General features: G+C 44.1%; 1 protein-coding gene across 1 annotated transcript in view; it reads left to right on the top strand.

Annotated features, from left to right (window-relative positions):
* Nucleotides 1-5,882: 5,882 nt before the first annotated feature.
* The window catches only part of TAF4B (TATA-box binding protein associated factor 4b), a 71,145-nt gene continuing 50,665 nt past the window's right edge, over nt 5,883-26,362 (top strand). The window contains exons 1-3 of the mRNA XM_084509398.1: nt 5,883-6,281; nt 21,463-21,611; nt 22,363-22,470. Coding sequence (XP_084365524.1) covers nt 6,035-6,281; nt 21,463-21,611; nt 22,363-22,470 — 504 coding nt within the window. The 5' untranslated portion in view covers nt 5,883-6,034. The remainder of the gene's footprint in view (nt 6,282-21,462; nt 21,612-22,362; nt 22,471-26,362) is intronic.

Here is a 26,362-nt window from a genome sequence, read left to right as displayed (position 1 = left end):
ATCAGGCAAAGTGCTGCCAGCAGAACTGGCGAGGTCATGCCTGGAGTGCTGGGTCCAGTTTGGGGCTCCCCAGTACAACACAGACCTGGAGCTCCTGGAGACCATCTGACAAAGGCCAACAAGATGATGAAGGGACTGGAGCATCTCTCCTCTGAGGAGAGACTGAGAGAGCTGGGACTGTCCAGCCTGGAGAAGAGAGGCTCGGGAGGATCTTATCAGTGTGTATAAAGACCTGAAGGGAGGGAGCAGAGAGGTCAGAGCTGGGCTCTTTTCAGTAGTGCCAAGGCCAGGGCAAGAGGTGATGGGCACAAACAGGAACACAGGAGGGTCCCTCTGAACATCAGGCAGCACTTGCGTGTTGTGCAGGTGACTGAGCACTGGCACAGGCTGCCCAGAGAGGCTGTAGGGTCTCCTCCTTGGAGATCTTCAAATGCTGCCTACACAGTGTCCTGAGCACCCTGCTGGGGGCAGCCCTGCTGGAGCAAGGGGTTGGAGCACTTGGCCTCCAGAGGTCCCTTCCCACCTCAGCCACTCTGTGATTCTGCCAGTGAAAATAAAATAAAATATTAAAAAGCACAATCTTTGAAACTGTGTTCATTGTTAAAAAAAAAAAAAAAAAAAAGAAAGAAAAAGGGAGAAGGAGCAGTAAGTAGACACACTTTCCCAAGTATGCAAAAAAAGTTAATTAATTTGCTCTGCATTAATGCTTTTGATATTAGTGGTTTGTTTTTTGTTTTTGTTTTTTCTTAGTTTTTCTAAGTTTAAAATGAGCTAATAATCCCTCTCTGTCCCTCCAAATATGAGAAGTATGTGTGGGGGGGAAGGTGAAGAAGAGAGAAGAAAAAAATCTGTATTTTTATTATTCACCAAAACAATAAAGAAGGTAAATCTAGGTGTTCTTTTTATTTCTGATCAAGTAAACCAACTTGTGTGAAACATCCATGGAACTAAAAGGAGGAAGAAAGATCACAGTTCAGATTCAGAAATCGGGTATTTCCATGCTTTTGCGTATTATATGTATTAAGGGTGAATCAAATTACGAATTGCCAGCAGAAGGCCAGCTAAAAAAACACGTTCAGCTAAAAAACATGCACATACTTAATCCAAGACGATATTCAAGCATGAGAAGGTGGAAATTAAATGAGTGCAGCACTCCAGCAGTGGTTTCCTACAACATGAGACTTCTGAGGATCCAGGAAAGAAAGGAGACAAACTTGTCTTTTGAAGGAGAATTCATGATGTACCCTGATAAAACTTCTTCTTTTTTTTTTTTTTTTTTTTTTTTTCATAGAAAAATAACTTTGTACTGTAGACTTATTTTCCCAGCAAAGGTGGAATATTCATTAGAATGTTATTTCTTGAGGTTTCTGTTTTCATTTAGAAATAAAAATGTCTAAAAGCTGGGATGGCTGCCTTTGTGCTTATAAAATGCTGATTGACACAATTAAATAGAGTACATGTTTTTAAGTTTTGGAAAGTGACCAGTGGAGTACAGTTCCACCTGACATCTAAACTTGTTTCATACCAGGGCACAGGAAGACGCCCTATCTACTGCAACAGAATTCCAGTGTCTGCTCAAGGATGTAGGTGATTGACAATGCCAGTTTTGATTTGTCTGCATCTGATAGATAGCACATGTGTCAGAGCTTTTGCTCAGCCTTATTGTGGCTAGGGTGATCCTCAGCTGCTGGTTTGCTTCGTAACACAGACTATGCTTGCTGCACAGCGATAAAGGGTGGAAAGGTCCCATTCAGTCCCTCTGGTGACCCTACTGCTCTTTGCAGGTAGTCTCTTCATTGACCATCATCCAATTCTCATGTCAGAATCAAGCAAATGGGCAATATTGGCAGCAGGGGAACAATTGGACTAGGTGATCTTGGAGGTCTTCTCCAGCATTAATGATTTATGATTCTATGAAATCTGATTCTGACGGTTGGTTTTTCTTTGAAATGTTTCACAAATATTTAGCAGCACAGTTTTTGCTAAGGAACATAATTGAATAAATAGATTATAGCATCACATATGGAAATCAGTGATACTGTTTTTTTTGTCTCATTTCAAGTTTTTAGTACAACAGATGCTGAAACGCAAATTTCAGAAATAGCGAGGTGAAAAAGAATCTGAAAAGAAACAGAAGAAAAATACCCAAGTCACAGAACAGTTGTGATGGCTGTTACAATGTTTTTGAAATTCTCATAGGCAGTAATTGTCTACAGGGCCTATAGCTGCTGAACAGATTTGTTTCTTCCTAAACTGAACTCTGTAGTTTTCCTGAAACTTGATGGAGCTACAGTTGTGCTAAACCTAAGATGCTTGTTCACTGTATGCTGTGCAAAGAGGCATTCATTCACCTGTTCTTTTTTGCCTCCACATGTTATTTGCCACAAAAATTTGTTAACAGGTTTTCCAGGAGCTGATGGAAACTGCTTTCTCTTAGTGAATTTTACCGGAAAGCAAGTGGTATCCTGCCTGACTCCTTAATACAGTTATACAATTCTTACAATGCTAAGCCTTAGCAAAAGAACAGTAACATTGATCTCGGCATTCCATTAAGTATATATTTCTGCCTATAACTAAGACTTTAATTCTGTGAATCTTTCTTTCAGAGGCATTTTAATTGTACCTATTCCCTGCTTCTGCATATTTTCAGTTACACATTTCTATTGCTTGTGCTCATCCCTCCCTTCTCTCCTTTTGTTTAGCTTTCTGATCCATTTTCCTCATTTAAAATCTAGTTTCTGAGATGCATATGCTTGCCTGACCTTCACGTTGCATCAGATCACTTCTGTAGCTTCATAATGTAGCTTTGGGTTTCCCAAACCAGCAGGTGCACATCCAGGTAGGCTTTCTTCTGCTTAATGTGGCTTACCTAATGGCTAAGCTCCGTGTTCAGGAACCTCGCTCGTTATTAGTAGCTCAGGATAGTCAAGCAAGCTTTATAGCCTAGAACAAAATAAAAGTATAAGCCCAATCCTTTTGTTCTACCTTATTGTTCTACTTGTGAATGTTTTGTAAGGTTTAAAGCTGCAGTGTACTGTACCTCATACAACAAAGAGTTTGACTTATGTGTTTGTGTGTAAGTGTATGGAAGTGCAATATTTGCTTTGGCATCTGTCAGCCTGAATGTCCAAAGAGAAAAAGTCTCCTCCATAAAAGATCATCAGTCAAGGAAAAACAAGGCAGATTGTGACACTGACTATAAATAAATAAATAAATAAATAAATAATAATAAAAAAAAAAAGTCTACTCAAATTGCAAACTTAATGTAGAGGTGTAGTTCCTGAGGATATTAAGTAGCCAGTCATAATTTTACTTGGCCATTTTCATTAGCAAATAAATTCACATTTTCAAATGCATTCTCATTGTTTAATGTTTTTGGTTATATCTTCTATTTCTTCATTTCCAACCTACTCATTCTCGTTCTTTTCCTTTTTTCTTTTTTCTTTTTATTTGGTGTGAAATTTTCTCTTCCCTGATGTTTTTTACTCTTATCTACAGTATCTCACTTCTTTCAGCATCTTTTCCAGAAGAGCTCATGTTCTTTGTTGCTATTTAACACATTTCATGGTAAACCTAGTTATGACCCTTCCATTTGTCCCATTAAAATTGTCTATTTTAACTAATGAGATTAAATCTTCACACGTTTCTTCCCTTTGTGTCACAGTTACATGCATAAGTTAGTTCTATAGTGCTGCCAAGTCTCTGTCATTTAAGAAAAGCTTAAGGCAAATATTACAAGTTTGTCATTCCAGCTAATTTGCTGGTTGTATTTCACTGATGATTTATCAATCAGAGAGAAAATAAAACTTTTGTAAAGAGGATTACTGACAGATTAAAAACCCTGAAGCACGTTAGATGGATTATAGTGTTGTAGGAAACTAAAACAAAGTGTTGGATGTGAAACTGCCTTCAGATCTACGGACTTTATAAAGGTCTGTTTCTGAAAGAGTTAAGGACAGTAAGGACTGTCTGAACAGTAATTGTGGAATATTAGTTCCTTTATTATAACACATTTTTCCAGCATGGAGAAAGAACTCTTCCTTTTATTTCCTGTGCAGTTTCACAGAACAACAGGTACGCCTGCTTTGTTTGGAGAGGACGTTTATGGCACTTAACTTAGCCCAGTAATTTTTAAAACTATTTTAAAGATGTGTATATTTCTAAATCTTCTGGGATTTGTTCAGTGTTTCTTTTATTTTTTCCTCTTTATTATCAATGTGCTATACCATCTCCTGTGTTGTCTTTCATATCACTCCCATTGCTGCTTTGCAGGATGTTTTCTCACACTGTACTGTATTTTCCCCTTTCTCTTTTCACACTGTGGTTCCTTCCAGCTTTAGTGCATACCCTTTTACTTCAGCTCCTTCTTCTTCTCTTTCAGGTATGCTTTCCCTTCTGAGGACTCTCATAGTGGTCTCAAAGATTCCTTCAGAAATTGAACGGCCTCAAGAAGAGGAAACTTGGTCTTAAGTAATGAGCCAACTCCACTCTGCTCTCAAGTCCCACAAGAGCAGAGCTTATTCTGAGGACAGCGTGCCTGCCTGTGCATCCAACTCCTTCTGTCATCAGTCACTGTCATTCTTTTTTTGCTGGAAGAGGTTTCCCTTTCTGTTCTCTGAGCATCCTTGGGCACATGGGAGGTAACTAATACCCTGGTTGTTACCTTGGGCGTGTAACATTGGCTCATGCATGTAATTGCAATTTAATTAGCTCAGACTTGGCAGATCTGAAAGGGGTGCAGAGACTGCCTCCTCCCTGCCATACCCCATGGCATCCTCTTCCAGAGTCTTTCTACTCCACTCGTGCACTTTGAAACTAGGTATTGCTGCTGCCTCTCTGCGATTTTGGCCCAAGTTTGTTCTGGAAGGGCAGAATGCCTGAGGCAAGGGAAAGGCCATGGTGATGAGGGTGAGGGGATGCTGTGTGAGCGAGCGAACATTAAGTTTGGATCCTAAGTAGTTCTGCTAGGTTCCTGGATTTAGGAATATGTGTCTCTGGTGCCGTTTCTCTTAGCTGGTATGTTGAAATGAAGGTGGGATAGCAGGACTTTCTGCAGCCTGTTCCAGCTACCGGTGTAACAACAGTGGTGAAAGTGTGGCAGATCGAGCTGGACGTGCGTATAAAAATCGAGGCACTTCCTCAGGTAGCCCCTGCGACGTGTCCTTGAGCCTGTTGCTGTCCGTACCAGCGAAGTCTGGGAGGGTCTGGCTACCTGCACTGCGGCCATGTGCTGGTGGTCCTCAAGCAATTCCTGCTCTGTTGCCATTCCAGCTGCTGCTGACAGCATTTTAAAGCAGTAACACTGAAACCGAGCAAGGTTGTGGTGGAAATGGGCAAGGGAAGGAGCATTTCTCCTCCTGCTGCAGCGTGACAAGGCGATGAGCAGCAGCGCTCAGAGCTATCTGCCAGGGCACGGAGCAGCGCTGCACTGTACTGGGTTCACACTGTATTGGGTTCACACCCACTCCATCCCCAAATGTGCGTTTCTTGTGCACATTTCCAGCCGGTTGCGACGGGCGAGCAACCTCAGGGGCTCTGAAACGAAACTTTTCGGCTGGCTTCAGCGGGGCTTGCTCTGCAGCACCGTGCTGCACACCAGGCCCCGACTCCTGCTCTCCCCGTTAACCCAGACGGGCAGCGAGCCCCCACCCCACAACCACCTCGAAGCAGGTGCTCGGGGCTTGCCCCCAACCCCTCCAGCACCCCAAGGTCACTCCGACACCCAGCCACAGCGCTCCGCGGGGCGGCGGGGAAGGCGCCGCCGCAGTAGGGCGAGCTGGGCGGCCCCAACCCGCCCTCCGCCCGCCTCCTTTCCTTTCCTTTCCCTTCCCTTCCCCTCCTTCTCGCCGCCGGCAGGGGAGGCCGGGCCCACGTGTGCGCCACCGCCAGCAGCGGTGAGCGGCGGGGTGACCGAGCCGGCCATGTGTGCCCGCCGCCGGGGCAGCGCCTGAGCGATGCTGCGGGGCGCCGCCGGGCTGCACGCCGCGCGGCCGCCCCCGCTCTCCCGTCCCCCAGCGCCGCCTCCTCCTCCTCCATGAGCGCCCCGGCGGCCGCCCCAGCCGGGCTGCTGCCCGCCGGCCACCCGGAGCAGGCGGCGAGCACCGCGGCTGCCTCCTCTTCTTCCTCCTCCTCCTCCTCCTCCTCGTCCAAGGCGCCCTCCGCCCCGCCGCCCGCCGCGGTGCTGCGGGTGGCCGCCGGGGGGGCTCCGCGGCCGGCGGTGGCTCCCAAGGGGCCGCCCGCCGCCACCATCCAGCTGCCCGCCAGCCTGCAGCTGCCCCCAGGTGAGTCGCTCAGGGGGCTGCGTGGGGCGCGCTGCTCTTGGCTTGGGGGGGGGTTTTGGGGCGGGAGCCTTGCCCTCCGGCTGAGTTATGGGGTAGTTTGGGACTTGAGGGCTGAGGCTTGCATGGAGGGATGAATAATGCGAAGCGTGGACCTGTGTCAGCAGCTTTGGAAGTGACCTGCCCTCAGCATGCAAGCCTCCCGCTACTTCTACTCCAAGCAGGCTGTTTCGGAGGAGTTGCTCTTATCAGGCAGTTCTGGAGGGGCTGTTTTTGCTGCTACAGCCAGCCAGGCCACCACGGACCATCGCCGAGGCGAAGCATTGCTCCGCATGAGGTCTGTGATGAAGCCTGAAACGATTCCCTTTCCATAAAGCATCAGTGGGAAACACAAACACAGAGTTCAGAGAAGCACCACGCTTGTGGGCATGCTTCCTAGAGCAGCAAAGGAAAGGTTAGGGTAGGAAGCATGCAGTGGTGATAAAGATGGCTTAGTGCTTTGGATGCTAACAGAGCTTAGCCAGGTGGTCCTTCCTGCGCTTTGTCCCAAGAGGATCGTGCTGTTGGTTCTGATCTTCCTCCTCCTCACTGCCAGACTCCTTTATTTTAAGCATTTAAATACAGTGACCGGTTCCACTAACCTTATTCTTACTACATTGACATCCCAGGCTATGTTACTGTTCAGTGCTGCTGTTGCTGTAAGTACTTTCTGCCAGGACAGTTCCTTTGTTGGAGCATCTCTTGCAATTACTTTCAGGTGGGATGTTGCCTAGATGGATGACTTAACATTAATTCCTCTGCTGCTGCTGCATGTGTGCATTTCCTCTTTTTCGTTTCTTTTTCATTTTTCTTTTCACGCGTCTGTATCAAAGACATATGCCTCTCCAGGAACTTTAAGAAGTTAATAAGGAAAAATAAGTCTTCATTAAGTAAGTTTTCCATCAGATTTCCCAGCACTCACACACGCATTATGCTATAACATCTGAGGATTCAGCAGTCAAGGATGAGTCTTAACTCCTTGCCAGCTTTCCTCAGAAACAAACCACAATGGAAATATTGTTATTTAATAGTACGGGCCCCTGTATCTTCGGGTTTTCTACATGGTATTTTGACCCTCAGAACGTACTGGTTTAACTGGCAGATGTTCAGTTAAACGTCTTTCCGTGCAGGTGAAGGAAGGCACGTGCGAGGCGCTGGTATTTGGGAAGTACAGCTCTGCAGTACTTCTCGTCGTCGTTTTCCTGTGAGCTCGGTTTCGTGATGTGAGGGCACCCTGCGTGTAACCTGACTTGTGTTTGTGACGGTAGGCAGATGCAGCAGGAGGAGCATTACCTTTCTGTTGCATCAGCTTGTTTTCCTTGCTCTTGGGACAAGAAATGAAGAAAGCAGACTTTGTGTTGAAGTTGAGAGGTGCCAGTGCAGTGCAGCACTGCGAACTGTAAGTAACTGCAGGGAGTTTAATACTGCAGAAGGAGCACAGTTGTCATCAGATTTCACATGGATCAGGGAAATTTCTCAAAATAATCATCCTACAGACAACTTAGAAATGCATTCTTGCTTGATAAACTGTTAATGTTCCACCTCTGTCTTTATTACTTGTTAAATATGGAATCCATATAAACATCATCCAGATACTTAACTGCAAGATGTATAGCATGAGAGCTGCAAGTGCTGATCTGCTTAGAAAAGACAGTGGAATAAAACCACTGAATCCTGATAAGTTTGTTTCAAAGAAATGATAAAATCTAGCCGCGCAGACTAAAATTGGCAGGGGATAATTCAGCTGGCTTTAAAACCATGGCATTCAACCTGTGGTACCCGTGGAAGCTGTAATGAGAAATGCATGCAGACAGTAGGCTCGCTCTGAGCTTCAGGCAGGGATGTTTGCATTGGCTTGTTTTGAGAAAGTGTGGACGGGAGTGCTCTTAGCAGGCATTTTGCAGTACTTGGGAACTTAGTGCAGCCTGGAGCAGGTGTTGCACCTGTGCTTGCAGAGGGCTGCAGTCTGGGGAAAAGTGAGGCACCCAGGATAGCTGTGTTCAACCACGTTGTTCAGGGGCAGCGAGGGCTCTTGAAAGTCATGGATTTAGGCTGTTTTTTTCTTTTTCAGCTTCTACTTTTCTCTCCCTCGCCCACAGCAGAGCCAGGAGGTGGGGGAGTTACTGGCTGATGAGCAGATACGGCTCTTCACTTCTCTGAGCACAGATTATCTTCCTGCCAAAGTTTACCAAGCTTCCCAAGGAAGATCACTGAGCTTCACATGTTCTCTAGTGCATACAGCACCCGGACTTGCTCATGAGTAACAAGGGTTTTCCAGCATGTTCTTCTGAGAAATGCAGGTTTGGGGCTGAGTAGCCAGCTGTAGGACTAGTGCTGTGTACTCAGGGCCTTCCTCCTTTGCCCTTAAGGGTATCTCATGTACCAGCAGTGATGAGGTGGGAGACCATGCAGGTCTGTGCAGTGTTTTCAGCTGGGGGCTGTCTTTTATGTGCCTCCAACAGGACAGGTTGGAGCTTTGGTTGTGGTGTTTTGGCCTTAAATACTCTCAGACTGGATGGTGGGGCTTTTCAACAGGGCTTTATAATACCCTTGGTTAAGTGAAGCTTACTGTTGTGGGGGGGAAATGGTTGGGCTGTGCTGCTAACAGGAGGAAATAGCTAAAGGCTTGGGAAGGGGAAGGAGTGGCGAGGTTTCTCTTAACACTTATGGCATTTCTGGTTCTTCTCTGTCATAGCCGAGTAGGACAAATTATGTTAATGAAGTAATTTTAAATGTTTTCAAGGGCCGTGAGGTATGTTCATAGCTCACCTTAGTGTGTTTGGGCCTGACGCCACTTGGGACAGGTGGAAGATCGAGAAGGAGCATAAAAACAATAAGGGATTGTTGTTCCTTGGTTTCCTTCTTAACTGTTCTTGAACATCTGTCCCTTCTGTGTCTGCCCATGTGGGTTTTAAGTTATTCCCTGGCCTCAAATGCTGTGGGCAGTGTAACAGCATCGATGACAGGCAGGTGTTGAAAGGACAGTTAGACGTAGCATCACAGAAGGGTTGGGGTTTGAAGGGACCTTAAAGCACATCTACTTTCATGCCCCTGCCCTGGGCAGGGACACCTCCCACCATACCAGGTTGCCCAAAGCCCCATCCAGCCTGGCCTTGAACACCTCCAGGGATGGGGCATCCACAGCTTCTCTGGACAGCCTGTGCCAGGGCCTCACCACCCTCTGAGTGAAGAATTTTGTCCTGATGCCTAATCTAAATTGCCCCTCTTTTAGTTTAAAGGCATTCCCCCTTGTCCTGACAAGAAGTCCCTCCCCAGCTTTCCTGTAGGCACCCTTTAGGTACTGGAAGGCCACTATAAGGTCTCCCTGGAGCCTTCTCTTCTCCAGGCTGAACAACCCCAACTCCCTCAGGCTGTCCTTACATCCAGCTCTCTGATCATCCTTGTGGCCCTCCTCTGGACCTGCTCTTGTGATGAGACAACAAAATGCAGAACTCAGCTGGATGCTGAGCGTCCTCTGTTGTCACCTTAGAAGAGCGCTGGTTCACCTGGCTCAGGTCCGTGTTGTTAATCAAACTATTGCTGAAGATGTCCACTGGCAGGGTCCATGCCGTGCCTTGCTCTAGGCTGGCAGGCTGGTGCAAGGCTCAGCTGCTGTATAATTGCTCCCTTCCATCCTCCTCAGAGGCAAAACAGCAGCAGGTACAGGTCCGTGGCTCCTGTTTGCAGCTCAGTTGTCTTCACTTGTGTATTTTGGCCTGTCTCTGCCGAGTTCTCTTCTGCCTACAGCTTATCTGGGCTGATAGGGAGTAACTGGGAAGCACGGTTCTGCTTTCTGGCAGAAGACAGGCAGCCAGCAAGCAGGCACCTGTGGGTGGGAGGGAGGGAGGGAGGAAGGTTATGCAGTGTCCCAGCTCTGCTGCTGTCTGGCACAGGGCTCGATCTCTTCGGGTTTCTCTTAATTGTGTAGCTCTAAGGTCATCTGCGGAGGTGAGGGCGAGCAAAACTCTGCACACTGCCGCCTCCTGAAGCTGGCTGAGGGGCTCTCAAGTACAGCATCTCCTGTCTCCCTCCTCCTGTCCTATTTGTTGTCTCTTGGTTGTAAAACTGCAGGAGGAATTTGATGTTTTCATATTTGCATCGGGTCGTTCACTTTGGAATAGAAGGAAGTGCTGATTTTAAAAATAAGTTCTTATTTTCTACTTTGATTGTGTAGGAGGAGGATATCCAAAGCGTTCTTGTTTCAACGTGTCAAGAAACTAGAGGCTTTCCTTCAAAGTCTTCTGTTTCTCAATGTAGATAATTTCCTGAAGTCTAAGCGTAATGCTTACACTGTAGGATGACCGATAGCTGCTAAATGATCATGGTTTTAACCTTTTTTTATCCAAGTAGTATCCTCTGTTTAGTAGTTTTATCAGGATGGGTTGTTTGCCAACTCCTCTCTTCACAAGAGGCAACACCAGTCACCTTTTTTCTGAGGAGGGGTCAGCAAAGCTGTGGCAGATCTGTGGAACTAAAACACACTTAAAAGACAGTGAGTAAATGTTCTCGGCTGCAACCAGTAGAAACTTCAGCTGGTCTGTAGGGTTTGGTTTTACTTCTGTGACTGAATGTGTCTGGTGAAACAATGCCTTCGTATCGTTAAAGGCACTGCCCTATGGGAATTATGATTTAAATCTTGGCAGTAGATATAAAGCTGATTTCTGTATTTATGGTTTTCACATAAAAGCAGATGCATTGTGAATACTGGAGCACTGAAATATGATGCTCAGTAAAATTAATGTTATCTGCTATTCAGATTTTACAATCAACTAATGATTGGTGAATGTTAAACTTTTTTTTAATCATTAGAAGAGAGAACTCGAGCCTGACTTCTGTTGCTTTTGCAGTATTTAAAGGATGCTTATAGCAGTAAAAATAGCATCATCCTTGCACAAGAGACAGCTGAAAAAATACTAAATATATTTCAAAATTATTTTTCCAAAGTTGCTGAGAAAGTAGGTAAGCTCCTGAGTTGTTATATCGAGCAGTTTGCAATACCAGCCTTTTTTAAGTTCTCTTAGAGCACCAAGTATTTGCCCTGTCATGTGATGGAAATCTGTGCTATGTTTATTGGGTAGGACTGTACCATGGAGTTGTTTGTGCAAGTCTGGCTGTAAATTGCAAAGCTTCTGGCATGTATCAAAAATGAGTAATATGTCCTGCCCTATGCCCTTGAAGTATTTGTGTGTTTCTGACATCTTATTTTTTTTTTTTTTTTTTGCATGAAGCTACTTCTCTGAAAATTCTGGTGATCTTACAAGAAAACTCTGTTTAATTTGCAAAGCAGAAAAGATCTCAGTAGATGTAGGTAAGCTGCTTGTTATCCAGATGGAGATGATTCAGGTCTGTGTTGCTATCTCTTGACACCTTTCGAATGAAGTCCACTAGCAGGTCTTATCTCAGGGAAATACTGTGATCAGAACTGAAGTAGGGAAAATGCATGGCAGATGGAAAACCCTTGTTACCCATGAGCAGGTCTAATTTCTGTTAAGACTGCAGAACTCATGGAGCCCAGTGATCTTTCTGGGTAAGTTGTTGAACTAAGAGCAGTTGTTTTTCGTTTTTTCATGGCTTATGTCTGCAGGTACGATCTAGTGCACGCCCCCAGCTGGGTGGAGGCAGAGGAGATGGGTTTGTTGGTACTGGCTGCTCCTAGGTGATGCCTGGAAAATTTAGGTTCCTTGTGTGGATGTTCAAGGTTAAGAAGTGGGTGACACAGGGTGTCCTGGTTGGCAGAGCTCTTGAAGGCTTTCATTTGCAGCTTGCCAAGTGGCAGGTGCCTTTTAGCTACAGCGGAGCCCTCTAGAAGTCAGGTCCTGCTGTTTGGTGTATCAGGAGGGAGTCCTCTCAGGGCAGCTGATGGTGGGTGTATTCAAAACACCTGTATAGGGCTTGTATCCTAACCACAAATACCACACAGTTCTGGTGACAGTTCCAACAGTATCCATGTAGACAGGAGCTAATACTTCTGTGAAAGATTTGCTGTCTTCTGCAAGGATTTTTGTTAGTCCTATCCCATTTAGGAGAAGGGGATAACCAGTGTTTAAAAAAAAAAATCCTGTGTTGATCTCCATGCTTGCCTTTCTGAAATACGTGGAAATCCATGCAACGAAGGGGTAAACGCGTGCATTTAGGGGAAATCAAGTGAAATTCAACCTGCTGTTGGTCCCCATGTGAACATCAAGGGAACAAGTGTCTCATTGCAAGCTTAGTCTGGATTAATTGAGTTAATTCTCCTCTTATTTAATGGAGACAGATTTAAAGGGGGGGGGGGGGGCGGTGATACTGCCTTTTATTAGAACTCTGTCAAGGCACCGGTTCAGATTTTAGCATCTCTTGATCTAAAATTAAAATTCATAATTAAACACACCATAATTTTCAGATTTCTCTGTAACAGCTTATTGCCTCCTGGTGTTCTAGAAGTGCTAAGTGCGGGGTATTGGCATACCTTGTGCCTCTTGCAGAGCTGTGTGCTGCCATGTGTCAGACTTCGAACTCCCTATTTAAGGAATTTGACTCCAGCGAATACTAGGAGGTCGCAGCAAGCTAGAGGAGGGTGTGGTGTATGGATTCAGTGGCTTGTTGCAGTAGGAGTTCCCTTGAAGGTAAGGAAATGTCACTTTGGCTCCTTCGAGAGACTGTATCGTTGCCATCAGCTGAGTTCTCTGCAAATACACAGAGCTGCTTCATGAAGTAACTTGGGTCCATGAGAACTCGAAGTCAGTTTATCTTATCTGTAGACAGTCCTGGAACTGCCTGATTACTTAGGCAGGAAAGCAACCAAGCCTCAAGTAGAAGAGTTGCAAGCCACAAGGATGAGATGGGGAAATGCTGATGGGAAACAATCCCAGAGGATGAAAGCTGTGGCTCAAGGACAAAAGCTGGATGTTCTCACGGTATCAAATAAGACCGCTTCGTGGAACGCAGAGTTGGCCTGGAATCCCATATGCCTACCCATAATAAAAACAGAAACTCTTGGGATTCAAGTGTAATAAATACACTTTGAATTTGAACAGAAACAGTAGTGCCATCTTGGAACTATGCCCAGAAAACATCTATGATCTCAGTTATTTACAGCCCCTCCAAGAATCAGTGCAATGTCCAGATTTTCTTCAGATGTTTGGTATGGACATCTGTTGTTTGCTATAAATAAAAGGTACTCTACCTTGCATCTGGGACAGTCATATTTTTGCATAGGAGTTCTACTGTAACTCAGTAATATGTACTTTCAAATAATGAAGCTCAACTGTGTGTGAGCCTAGGAGAACTCTTGATGGGAGCATGGGCCTTTATTCCTTGAAAAGGCATCAATGCTACTGGGGGACCCCACTGCTAGTCCATGGAACGGATATCCCCAAAAATGCACTGGTGAGCAGCTAAGCTCCAGCACTTTGGATAAGACTTATGAAACTTGTGAAACTTGGCTTCAAGTATTCACATTTTCAGTCTATTTCCTGGAGTAGGGGAGGGAGAGGGGGCTTTGTACTCTTCAGAAAGATGCACAATATCTGTTATGCCAAATTACTTGAAATAATATAATAGGTTATCTGACTCTGCTCTGTCCTGCACACAATAGATTTCTTCATCCCTTTGTTGGCTCTGTATGCTTGAGAAGGCTGTGCCTGTGCAGGGTATCTCAGGAGCTGGTGCCCAGTGTCCGTCCAGAAGCTTACTGGAGAAAGGTTGGTGTTTCAGGAGGTTTGGGCTGTGCAACCCTTGAGCCATTAGTGTGACAGAGCTGTGGGTGGATGGTGCTTCAAAAACCTGCTCACAATAATACAGGTAATCTGGGAAACTGTGCCTCTAGTAAAACAGTACTGTTATCACCTGGGCAGCGATGTGTGCGGGTAAGGCTGGCTTTGAAATGCTTTGAGATGCAACCAGACGTCCACAGCTGGTGCAACATTAAAAGCTGTAGGCCAGAGCCTGCACAAATCCATGGTGCAGCGTTTGTGTGATTGGCAAAGGTGCAGTCAGCTCCTCTAAAGTACTTGTGGGATGCGGCATTTCTCTGCACCCAGCCTAGAAGAGAGGGATCTGGGGGTCGTGGTAGACAGCAAGTTGAATATGAGCCAGCAGTGTGCCCTGGCAGCCAGGAGGGCCAATCGTATCCTGGGGTGCATCAAGAACGGCATCGCTAGTAGGTCAAGGGAGGTGATTGTCCCGCTCTACTCTGCGCTGGTGTGGCCTCACCTCGAGTACTGTGTACAGTTCTGGGCACCACAGTATAAAAAGGACATGAAACTGTTGGAAAGTGTCCAGAGGAGGGCTACGAAGATGGTGAAAGGCCTGGAGGGGAAGACGTACGAGGAACGGCTGAGGTCACTGGGCCTGTTCAGCCTGGAGAAGAGGAGGCTGAGGGGAGACCTCATCGCAGTCTACAACTTCCTCGTAAGGGGTTGTCAAGAGGCAGGAGACCTTTTCTCCATTAACACCAGTGACAGGACCCGTGGGAACGGGGTTAAGCTGAGGCAGGGGAAATTTAGGCTGGACGTCAGGAGGGGGTTCTTCACAGAGAGGGTGGTTGCACACTGGAACAGGCTCCCCAGGGAAGTGGTCACTGCACCGAGCCTGTCTGAATTTAAGAAGAGATTGGACTGTGAACTTAGGCACATGGTCTGAACTTTTGGGTAGACCTGTGCGGTGTCGAGAGTTGGACTTGATGATCCTTAAGGGTCCCTTCCAACTCAGGATATTCTATGATTCTATGATTCTATGTTGTTGAGCCTCTCTCTATTCTGTTGTTGCATGAGAGCAAGTGGGAATTACGACCTTTGAATGCTTTTCCTGACCTGGAAATCTATATACTTCCATACCTATGAGCAAAACAAGCTGTCTTGAATTAGAACTAAGAATTGGATGCCTCACGGTGGTACCACAGCATCCCCATGCTAGTCACAGTTTCTGAGCCACTGGTACAAAGACCTATTAGTATACAAAGGAACAAGGGAAGAATGCAAAGAGTGACTTCTGAGATATGTAATTATGCAGTTAGTGAAATGACATACGAAGAGAATCAACTGCTTGGAGGCCTGGGTCTGTGGTGAGTGGTTGTGGTTGCTACCAGACCGGTGTGATTATTGGTTGACCGTGGCTGAATTCCTTTTGCCTCTACAAACATTGACTTCCAGAGGTTGGTGATGGTCTGTCATGTGCAATAAAGTGCTTTGTGAATGGAGTGCACTGCAAGCTGAGCAACTCAGTGTGGCCCACGTGTAGACAAGCCCTCTGTCCTGCTTGTCTAGGAAATCTAAGAGCAATCACATGTTTTCCCTCAAGATGTCCCTGAGCAGGAAATATTCATGGCCTCCCCGGAAGATCAGTTGTTTAAACACAACTGTGTTCGATTTAGGAATAGAAGATGGCACTCGTCACTGGGAGCTTGTGGCTGGGTCACCTCAGGTGGCAGCCAAACCACTGTCGTAGCATCATTCTTAAGGTAGCGAGAGGCTGCACTTGTCACTGGTGTTGCCCCCAGATTGGGCTTTCATCCTTTTTTCTTCTTCAGTACAGGAATCTGCAGTCAACATTGAGGAAAACTCAAGTAGCAGGTGAGCAAGTAAGCAGTTAGCTTGCATGCAGCACAGTCCTGAAAACAGGACTTCACCTGAAAACAGGACTCCAATGTATCAGTGGTTATATGAGTTGTGCAAAAGTGGGCCACACCGGTATCTAACTCACCTGCCGGGTCTTTTGCAGTATTTCATTAACACTTCCTGCCTGTCTAGCAGTCTTTTACAGCCAGTCCACAACACAATGCACCTTGGTATGGTCACCATTTAAATAGTTAGTCTCTAATAAGGTCTATTTTAGATCGGTCTTAGTCCTCTAATGTGTTTTTTGTAACTTTTAAATGATCGAAGCAGGATTGAAGAAGAAAAAATGCTTTTTTTTTTTTTTTTTTTTTTTTTTTTTTTTAAGGATGCATTTAGAGGGAGAAACTGTTTTCAGAGTGGCTGCATGGATTATCAATATTTGGCTCTTTATTTTGTGGATTTTGATTCATCCTAAACAGGCAGGCTAAGAAACTTAAAACTAATTTTCCTTTCAAGCTGACGTTCAGCTCCTGCTAAAAACATCCCCTTGAAAACTTGTTTGTACCTTGTAATTGCCTTTAAAGCTGTCCCTTTGTTTTGAGAAGCTCAGTGAAAATAGGAGACTTGTTTAGGAACAGAGAGCGCTTACGTGTTTGAAAACAGCAGTAATGTTTTTGTTGTTAAACTATTCACTCATCGATTTGGGATCTGCAAGTCTCATTTAAACCCGGGGTTTTTTATAATTCCTGTTTTTTACCTATATTCTGCATTTCAATGCACTCCTGAAGGGAACTTTGCTAACATTGGGAACAAATCTGATGCATGCACCCCTCGTTTCAACATAAACAACTCGCCCTTGTTTGAAAGCAGCTGTGGTAACTCTTAAACGAGGTGGGTTGGATTTTGTTGGTTCTTGCCTGTATGTTATTTGAGGGGGCAGGCGTGAAAGGTATGATTTCCTAAGTAGGAGACTGATTTTTGCTTTCTTGTGTTGTGCTGCAGTGTGCCGTGGCAAAGCAGTGCTAAAGAGCTGTTGTGTTAAGCGGTTGTGTTGGAAATTGTGTGAGCAAAGTGGTGATTTAACGTGACAATTTGAGCTTCCCACGTAAGGAGGGACCGGTGCCTCCACAGGAGCACCCCTGCTAGCTAGTTCACCTCAGGTGAAACCTGAGAAACAAAATGACAGAAACTCCTTGTGGATGTCCTCCTTCTGAAATGGCTTCAGGCTTATTTTGTGGTTTTCCAGGGCACGTGCTGCTGGTGTGCCTATGTGTAAAGGCTGCTGTGGGTGGTGGCGGTCTATGCCCTGTCGGAGTGACCCCAGGTGCTCTTTCTGAAGGAGCAGCTCCTCTTCAGGAGAAGGCAGCTCGCTGGAGATGAAGGGCAGGGCTCCCAGTGAGACCCTAAGTTGTGAAGCTGTAGCCTGGCTCCTTCTGGTTAGCTCTGAGGGAAGCTGAGGTAAGGTGTCCATCGTCAGCTCCTTCCTGCAGGACTGCGACTGAAGGTGGGTGTGCAGGGAGCACAAGGTTTACATGAAGTGGCTGATCTTATTTCAGATGGGTTCAATGGCAGTCAGGAAAAATAAGTAGCTTCCCAAAAGGTGTTTTTGGCAGGGGCAGGCAGAATTCCTAGTGACAGAAGTCAGTGAATTGTAAAAAGGGCCTCTAATCTGAGAGAGGCACCAGAGCCTTCCAAGGAAGCCCATGAACAACTCATCCCTTCCAGTAACCTGGTCACTTACATTTTCTGCCAGGAATCTGAAAATAGGAATAGCCTTGCAACCCTGAAGGGATTGTGCCTTGGGCTGGCTTCTAAAGTGTAGGAACGTCTTAGCTCTCTTCACTGAAGCAACTTGTGTAAAACTATCAAGCTGCATCTCCTGTAAGCATTGCTGTCTTGGCAGTGCTGCCCGAAAGAGGCACCTTTGGTGTTAGGAAGATGCCTGGCACTGTCCAGTAAGTGCGTTCAATATTTTGGGCAGAGATCACAGGTACCTCTTCAGATTTTAAAAGTGCTGGGTGGTGGTAGCCTGAAACCTGAGTTTCACCTCTTCAGGGTTTTTTTCCCTATATTTCTGTGGAGTTACATTGTAGTGACTGACTGCAAGAGTTGATCTGCGTAGTTTGGCAAGAAATTGCTTTCTAGTGAATGTGAAAAGAGCTCCTGATAAGCAATATTTTTCTTGTCGGTTCCAATAGTATTATCTTGGTAGCTGCACAAGTCTGTAGTGAGTTTCCCTGGAGAACCTCAGGGATACCATTGCCTGCTTTTCTTTCATTTCACACTCATGCAGCTATATGCAGTGCATGAAGATCTGAGCGCTGTGCAATTTTGCCCTGGCAGAAGTTATCTCCTATGTCTCTTCTTGGAGCCTTCACTATTGACTTCGTCACTGGGCCATTGCATTCCTTTCGAGGCAGAAAGGAAGTATAAAAAGTTTGTGTTTTTTTGTTTTCAGCTATGAAAAGGTGTAGCTTACCACAACCAGAAGTGGAAAATGCCCTTCTCAGCAGCTTTCAAGTCGTTTCAGATGATCCATGCGTTTGCTGTCACTTCACAACATCAGGTTGTAACTGCCCGAACTCTTGTGTTTGAGGCTTTGAGGTGATATCTTGTGGCTTTTCACTGTATAGATTTGTAGTAGTTTGTCTTCAAGTTTGTCTTCATCTTTATTTGTGCTGGTATCAGTCTTTTCTAGTGTTGCTCCTGCAAGAGCAGTTGTAGCAGATTACCATCATGTTGGGTTTGTTGGTTTCACAGTTCTGCTTTCACTAGCTGTCACAAAAAGCTATTAACATATGAATAGGCTACCACCTTATAAAAAACTGCCAAAAGGTACAATTATAGCAAAATACAAGTTTGCTCCAGGTGGAAAGGTTTGTATTACACTGGGGTGTTCTGTGTGACTGCACTGGAGTGGCCTTGGGTAACTTCTGTGTGTGCTATCACCTGGTGCACTAACTTAAAAGACTTAAGGACTTCTTGAACTGTTTTGATGAAGCATGAGTGTCCTTGTATAAGCTAATCCATTGCTGTCGTGGTCAAATGTAAAGGGGCTACTGGGACCTGTCCCCTGGTGGAGAGGGTTGGTTTTTGTATGCTTTTTTTGTTGTTCAAAATACTGAACAACAATGCCCTGTGTAGTATTTGCATGAGCTTTCCAGCTGTGTTGTATTTGAGTTAATTTCCCATCAAGGGGAGCCTGCTGGAAGCCCTCCCTGTTCGAGTGACTGGAGGAAGGGATGCTCTTCAGGCATGGTCTTTGTTTCTGGCAGAGCTTAACTGAAATTTCATGACAGTAGTATGAAAACCACGCTTATAATTAATTAGGTTGGCTGGTAATGAACCTGTTTCTCGTATGCAGTATGATTCAGTGAAGTAGAATTTGTGCTTCTCTCAGTTACGCTTAAAAAACAAACCAACCTCAAATACAATGGCTAGTGACAAAAATACCCAAATACTTGAAAACAAATGTAACGCATTCCAATTACCTAAAGGAATTAAATGATAAACTTATAAGAATAGAGGTAGCAATGACGTTTTTCAGCAAGCTGAGAAAGGTAAACCTAACACCTCCAGCAGCATTGCTCCTACAATCCTGACTGTACACCTAGAGCAAAGAGAGAGGCTTTTGCTATCTAAATGTGCGGTGTCATCAGCATGTGATGTGAACAAGGAAAAAGGCATTTTTTTGACTGATGGGAAATTGCATGCTATGAATTGCTGTCTAAATAAGACATCACGAGAAGAAAACTGAAAATCTTCTGTGATTCCAGGCATTCACTGATTAATTTAAAAGATCCATCTGTACCTAAATGTAACTATAGTCAAGATTTCAGTGAAGAAGGGGAAAGCTGAGTTGCTGGATGGAGTATCAGTTTTTTTCAAGATACACAACCTCACCAAGTAAAGGCTGGTTGAGAATGGGGGGAATCATCTAGATGCAGCCCTGGCAGCCTTAGTTTGTGCTGTGTAAATGGCAGGATGCTGGTCTTACAGGATTTTAGATGAAGTTTTTTGTTGCCTTATGCTTTTAGATGTGAAGGATGAAAAGCTTCCTCTAAGCACCTGGCTATAGTTTCACATTTATCAACTTTTTTTTTTTAGGAGCCGGCGGCTCTAACTGCTCTATTAATTTCAACTCGGTTAAAATTGGCTTAGGTTGGGTTGTGTGGCGTATTTTGAGGGCTTCCAGATGAACCAGCCAGTGAAGACCATTCCATGATGCAGAGTTGTTACGCACGGGCAAATGCCACGAGCGTGGCAGAAGAACTGGGGTTTTTCAAACCTTGGCTAACCTGCAAGACAGATCTGTGTGGTCCTCAAAATAAATACATAAAATACATATATTTTAAAATGAAGTACTCTTATTTACCTATCTAGCATTCTTCTGTACATTTCCTCCTTTCCTGCATGAGGCCCTCATTAACCGGCTGCGCGCAAGGGGCAGTGGTGGGCATGGTAGCGGTGGACTTGGCAGCTGTTGAAGGTAAAGGAGGTGAGGCCGAAGGGAAGGTGCTCTGTATCTGTAGCTCCCGTGGAAGATCTGCAGGGGACCAGGCCAGGAACCCAGCTGGCTTTTTGTAGTTGTGACCCTGCTGAAATGTCTGGGATTTCCAGGGTCCAGCCCGTGGGGGGACAGGGAGAAAGGAGGTGGCACTGGGAGCTGAGTGGCTCCCAAATGCAGAGCAGCTGGGACTCTGTTGTGGCGTCTGATTTCCCTCAGAGTGCTTGTAATTTGAAAGCTTGAGTAAAAATACCTCATTGTTTGTTAACTGTTCAATTGTTGGTCGTTATAGCTGGTGGGTCAGGAGGAGGGCTGTAGGAGCAATCGTGCTGGGCTGACATTGCTGTATGTTTAAAAAGAAAAACGAAACCCAAGGAAACAAGGCAGGAGAGTTACTTTTTCATGGGGATCTTCCTATTTGGCTGTAAGCAACTTTGCTTATATCCATGAATTCAAATAGTTGTGGACAGATCCTTGACAGAGGGACAGCTGGAATTGTCTGAAATGACTTTTGGTGGGGACCACTGCCCTCTGAGGGGCATGGTCTTGGTGTAGGCTGGTATTACTCAGGCTGCAGTTCCCGTTGCAGGTTTCCTCTAAACTGCATCTTCACCTGCAAGCTTGTGCCTGAATGCTCGGGAAGGGAAAATGTTCATAGAGGCACCGAAGTCCATGCAGTAGTGGTGATATGCCTTTTTGTAGGCTGAAGGACTGTGTGAAGAGGCTACAGTTAAAGTAATTCCAGTGTGTGTGTGTCCTGGTGGGGGAAATGTCTTTTTTTTTTTTTTTTTCATGTTCCAAACATCTTTTGACTCAAATAATGAATTGCTTTGCAATTTGTATCTTGTACACACATAACGTTTTGATATGGCTGTCTAGTCAAGTTTGTCACTTGACTTCGGGAGTTGCTTTCTATGATAAAATGCAGTGTAAAACTGATGTAGGCTTTCTAGTTCTTATATTTCTTGGCAATTGTTCCTTGGAGTAAGAAGCTAAATATTACATTAGCTTATCAGTGCGGTCTAGCTATTTCTTCCACAGATGTATAGCAAAGCCATAATATCGCTGAATTTCTAACAGTCTGGATGTTTTTCTCCAACAGGAACTGTTCTTATCAGAAGCAGTAATGGTCAACTAATGCTGGTATCTCAACAAGCAATAGCACGAGCACAGACTCAGCCACAAAATAACACAAGCGTACAACCGTCTGTACCTAGCAGCACACCTACGGTCAGAATATGTGCTGTACAGGTAAAGTGTCTCTTAATTAAACATTTCATGTAGCTGTATATTACATGGTCATAACTGGGTTTGCAAATACGCTATTATGGGTTAATTAAGCATTTGAATGTTTCCTGAGTATCATGGTTGGTGGGTTTTGCACATAATAATTGTGCTTTGCTTTTTAGGTTTTTCGAATTGCTAGTCATTGCATATGGTATAGTTCAACTTAAGGATTTACTCTATTATGAGAAAGAAGATGTTTGTTTAAAAAAAAACAAACAAAACAAAACAAAAAAACCCACCCACACTACCTATATGGGTACGGCTAGTATAACTGCAACCTTCCGATCTTCTTATGGGATACTTCTCTGAAGCAAAGTGAAGCTGAGAACCTTTCCCAGGTCCCCAGGATTTTCCTTCTCCTTCCCTAAGCTCTGCTGGCTTCTTGCTTCCATCTTCTGTTATGTAGTCAGCACACAAAGTAAAAGGTTCAGAAAAGTAACCATCTGCATAATACTCCCCAAAAGCTTATCCTTTAACCATTTTATTCTGATTAGGCATTGTGGCTAAATGTCCCTGAGTATGTGCTCACATAAACTATTAGGCAAATAGCTTTGTTGAAAAGTGTTTTCACAATATGGGTTATATGAAAGATATTTGTCTCATTACTGTAAGAACAGGTGTCTTGGTTTATATCGAACAAGAGCAGGTAGTAACTTCAGTGCCTGTGTTTTCTGCATGTGCATAATTGTTATTTATGTATTTATTCTTTTTTAAGAACTCTGGCACCCAGTTACTAAAGAAAGCAGTAGTTACTCCTGTGAAAACATTATCTCAAACAACAAATGCTGTGGTTTCTACTGTTCAGCCAACTGCTGTAATACAGGTAGGTAGCAAGCTTCATTGCACAAAGGAGTAAGTAATGGAGAGAACTGGAAAAAGGATGGTTATGTTCTTGTTATTTCTAACTCTGTGGTTTTCACTAACCTTGTAACTTCTGCTCTTAATTTAATGATGCTTCTGCCAGCGCATATCAGGTCTTCCCTTATTGCAGGAGAAAACACTTGCAGAATGTCAGTGAACAATGTGTAAAATAAATAGTTTAAAGAACCATTTTCAGTGCATTTGTGCCTTGTGATTGAGCTCCTTCAAGCTCTAGATGAGGCTTTTTCTGGGGGATGGAGGCTTCCTAATGCTTTCTTGTTTAGGTTCCCTAATTTCTTAGGGGGAACAAGTATACTTAAGATGTTGCTGAGGGGAAGATGAGCTAGCTGCACCAGTCACACTGTTTTTCAAGTTTGCACTTTTGATACTTTTTTTTGTTTTTCTTACTAAAGGCTGAAGGAAGATCATAGCTGAAAACCTCAGTTCTCTACATGAATTTGGGAGACAGATTCCAAAGATATGACTGTAGATAGTGATTGGAAATGCCGCATTATTTTTATTTTTCCAACTTATTTCTTTTTACCAGAGGAAAATGCTGTAGGGCTCTTCTGGAGAGACCCTTTCTACTTGTACAGCATGAGAGTTCTGGGTCCATTTCTTTCTCTGTTCTTGGGCACCAGATTTCTGGGTATGCACTGTGTGATGAAAATGTTTCTTTCTGCAGCTCAAGTATACTGTTATCCCTGGAGAATTTTTTTCTTGTACTCACTTTTTTTAAAAATTTTTTTTTGTAGAAGAGCTTAAAGGGGGACTGGTTGAAGGGGGACTGGAGTGGTTGACCAAGCATTCAGAAAATGAGCAAAAAAAAAAAACAACAACAACAAACTCATGTTGGATGCATGTTCTTGACCTTGAGTGTATTTGAAAGATGGGGAGATAAGTTTGCTGACAGCAGTAACTAACAGTCTGACTTACAGATTTGTCCTCCTGCTGTTTTTCTGTATTAGTAACTGAAAATTACTTGCAGCTCTGTCTGTGATCTTTTCTCTCTTCCTTCTCACTACAAATGGATAATGTTGGGCTTAAAGGGGGAAACCCAGAAATCTCTTAATACCTTTTCTGTTTTACTTAGAATGGAAACAACACATTCTTCTTGTCTAACAAGAACAGTAGCATGTATTCCTGACCTATTTTTATTTTGGATTACTAGCTTGCAAACCATGTGTTCATGGTCTCCACATAGAAAGAAGTCTTTAGGATATAAAAATAATAATCATCTATCGTACTACCTGGAAAAAAGAGAGTTTTCTTGCATCTGATGGATGAAGCTGCCTGCATCTTCACAGTCTAATGTGAATCAATGTTGAGGATCATCATGCTATTAACCTCTGTTTTTAACTTTAATTTTTGACTTGGTTCTTCTGTACTTTCTTAGTTCAGTTTTGCTATAATCAGTTCAACTTGTGATTTTTCTGAGATACTTCAAGAGGCAGGGTATTTTTTGGCAATTTTTTTAAATTATTTTTTTGGCTGTAAAAACCTAAACACTTCTAATGAGTGTGGGGCTGGATTTGAGTAGCCAGAAGGATGACTCTAGGAAAAATGCACGCTGCTGTTTTGTTCATAACAGCTTCCTCTGAGCCTGCCTGTCTGCAGACTATTGCAAACACCTCTGTACAAGTCTCTTTTACAATAAAGAGTAAATAGGTTCGTATAGATCCATACTGCTATCACAGGGCCGCTTCAGTCCTCATCCTGGGGCAGGTGAGATGAAAGAGGTCTGACAAGGGAGCCCATGTGGCAGGTTGCAGGAACTGCCTAGGGAAGGAAAGGAAGAACCCTTGGGCCTGGCTTCCTTGGCAGCTGTCTCATTCATCAGTCCTAAAAGAACTTGATGGTGTTAGGCTTGAGGGTTTTTGAGATAACAGAAGAGGAGTGTTGGTGTAGAGATACAATGTCATGACAAAAAGTGGGAGACAGTGGAGAGGAAAAAGTACTTGGCTTGATTGTGTCTCTTATCCTGTGCTGAATGTAACTTGGTACACTACCGCATGCAAAACTCTCTCCTTTTACTGACTGCAGGGTTATTCTTCTCATCCACAAAAGCATATGTTAGTCATCATTCCTGAGTGTTTGAGCTCAGAGGTTGGACAAAATACCTGTACTTCTTTTTAAAAAAATCTTTTTACCTTCTTCCCAGATGGGATAACAGAGTTGCAAAGTATCTAATTAGCATCATGCTGAGGCACTTTCATTTAGATGCAGAGCACTTCTCTTGAAATGACTTCAAAATATGCAGGATTAATGCCATTTTTTTGTGTGTGGTGACTGTTTCTCTGTTGCTCAAAGTGAGAATGAGAATTGTCAGTAGCGAGAAAGGTTGAGGGCAGATGACAGAAGTTAATTCCCATATATTCATCTTTCTGGGAAAAGGGTCCAGCAGACTTCCCGTTGTTCCCTCCCTCAGCTGATAAAATACTGTTCTGGTCTTGATGTGTAAACACACTGGAATTTGCAAGAGAGCAGCTCCAGCAAACCTCATGTTTTCGTTTTTTAAAAGCCCAAGGCATTGCAGCTTGACAGTTCTGTGCTCTGTCCCCTTCCGCCTTCCTCCCTCCCATCTGTTTGTGGGATTCTCGTGCCCAGTTTGCCTCCCTGTGGTCTTCGAGCTGTTGAGCCTCATCCTTGGAAGAGGCAGTGGTGGTGGCAAAGATCCTGCAGAGAGCTATTAAAGTGTTACCAACAGTGGGAGCCGAAGCTGGAAAGCTTTCTGGTAGCTGCCTGCTTCTTTCATGTCAAGCTGGCAGCAGCCTGGGGAGGTGTAGTGGGGGAGAAGGATCCACCCAGGAAAAAGAGCCTGACAGAAGTGCCAGTGTTTTGCTCTAGCTCTAAAGGTTGGCTCGCTAATTTTCCCTGTTCTGATGGGTTTAAAGACACTTTGATATTCTACATGAACTCTATCCAGTTCTGATTTGTTATTGTTTTATCTGTGACAGGGTAAGCTGGGCTGTTGCATTACCACCTTATGAGTAATGGGTGGAGGGAAAAAACTACGTACTTTCAGGCTTCAAATCTGAACTGGAATTTTTACTTGTTTCTGTTGGGTCAATCTATGGCTTTTTAGTTAACACATTAAAAAAAAAAAAAAAAAAGCATATTTTTAATTTTCTTTAGAGACAAAATCTATTACTTGTACCATTATATCAGAAGAACAGTTCGTTTTTTTTTTTTTTTTTTTTTTTTAATGTATCTGAAATACTAATGCTCACGTTTAGTAGGTTTTCTTTGGCAGCTATTATTTTTCATCCTGCTTTGCAAAGGGTAATTGTAGTTCATTTTTTTTCTGTAAACCTTCACGACTCTTGTGCTGCTGAGTGTCTGAATCTGTTGATAGATAAAGAGGTTTGAAAAAGACCTGAAAGTCCCATAAACGAGTTTTGAAAGGTTATGTGTCTGGGCTGATTTGAGAGAGATCCAAATCGGTGTCCACAAGGAAAAAGCAGGAACAACTTGGGTATTTCTGCTTGACTGGCTGCTTTCACTAGCACGTTCATCCTTCTAAAGTGGACAGAAGACATCTTTAACCTGGTGCATGCATGATAGGAAAATGTAAGGGGTATTGCAACTGAGAGAGGAGCTGCGGGGGAAAAAAGTGAGATAAATAATCACTTGAAGTCATATTTTATCTTCAGAGTAGTATAACTTGGCTTAGAATTAAATTGATTAGTCTTAAACTGTAGAAGCTTGACAAAGTGAAGGCTTAGGTAGGCCTAGGTTTCTTCAAGACAGCTTTACCTTTCTCTTTTCACTTGAAGTTGTAGGCAGTGACTTCGGACTGTGTGAGCCTCTGTCCTTCCCCATCACCCACTGACTCAAAAACAGAATGATGGCTG

Source organism: Aythya ferina, assembly GCF_964211825.1.
Source record: "Aythya ferina genome assembly, chromosome: 2".
In the NCBI taxonomy this organism is placed as follows: domain Eukaryota; kingdom Metazoa; phylum Chordata; class Aves; order Anseriformes; family Anatidae; genus Aythya; species Aythya ferina.
Note: the sequence above shows the minus strand (reverse complement) of the source record. Positions and strands in the feature narration are given on the sequence as shown.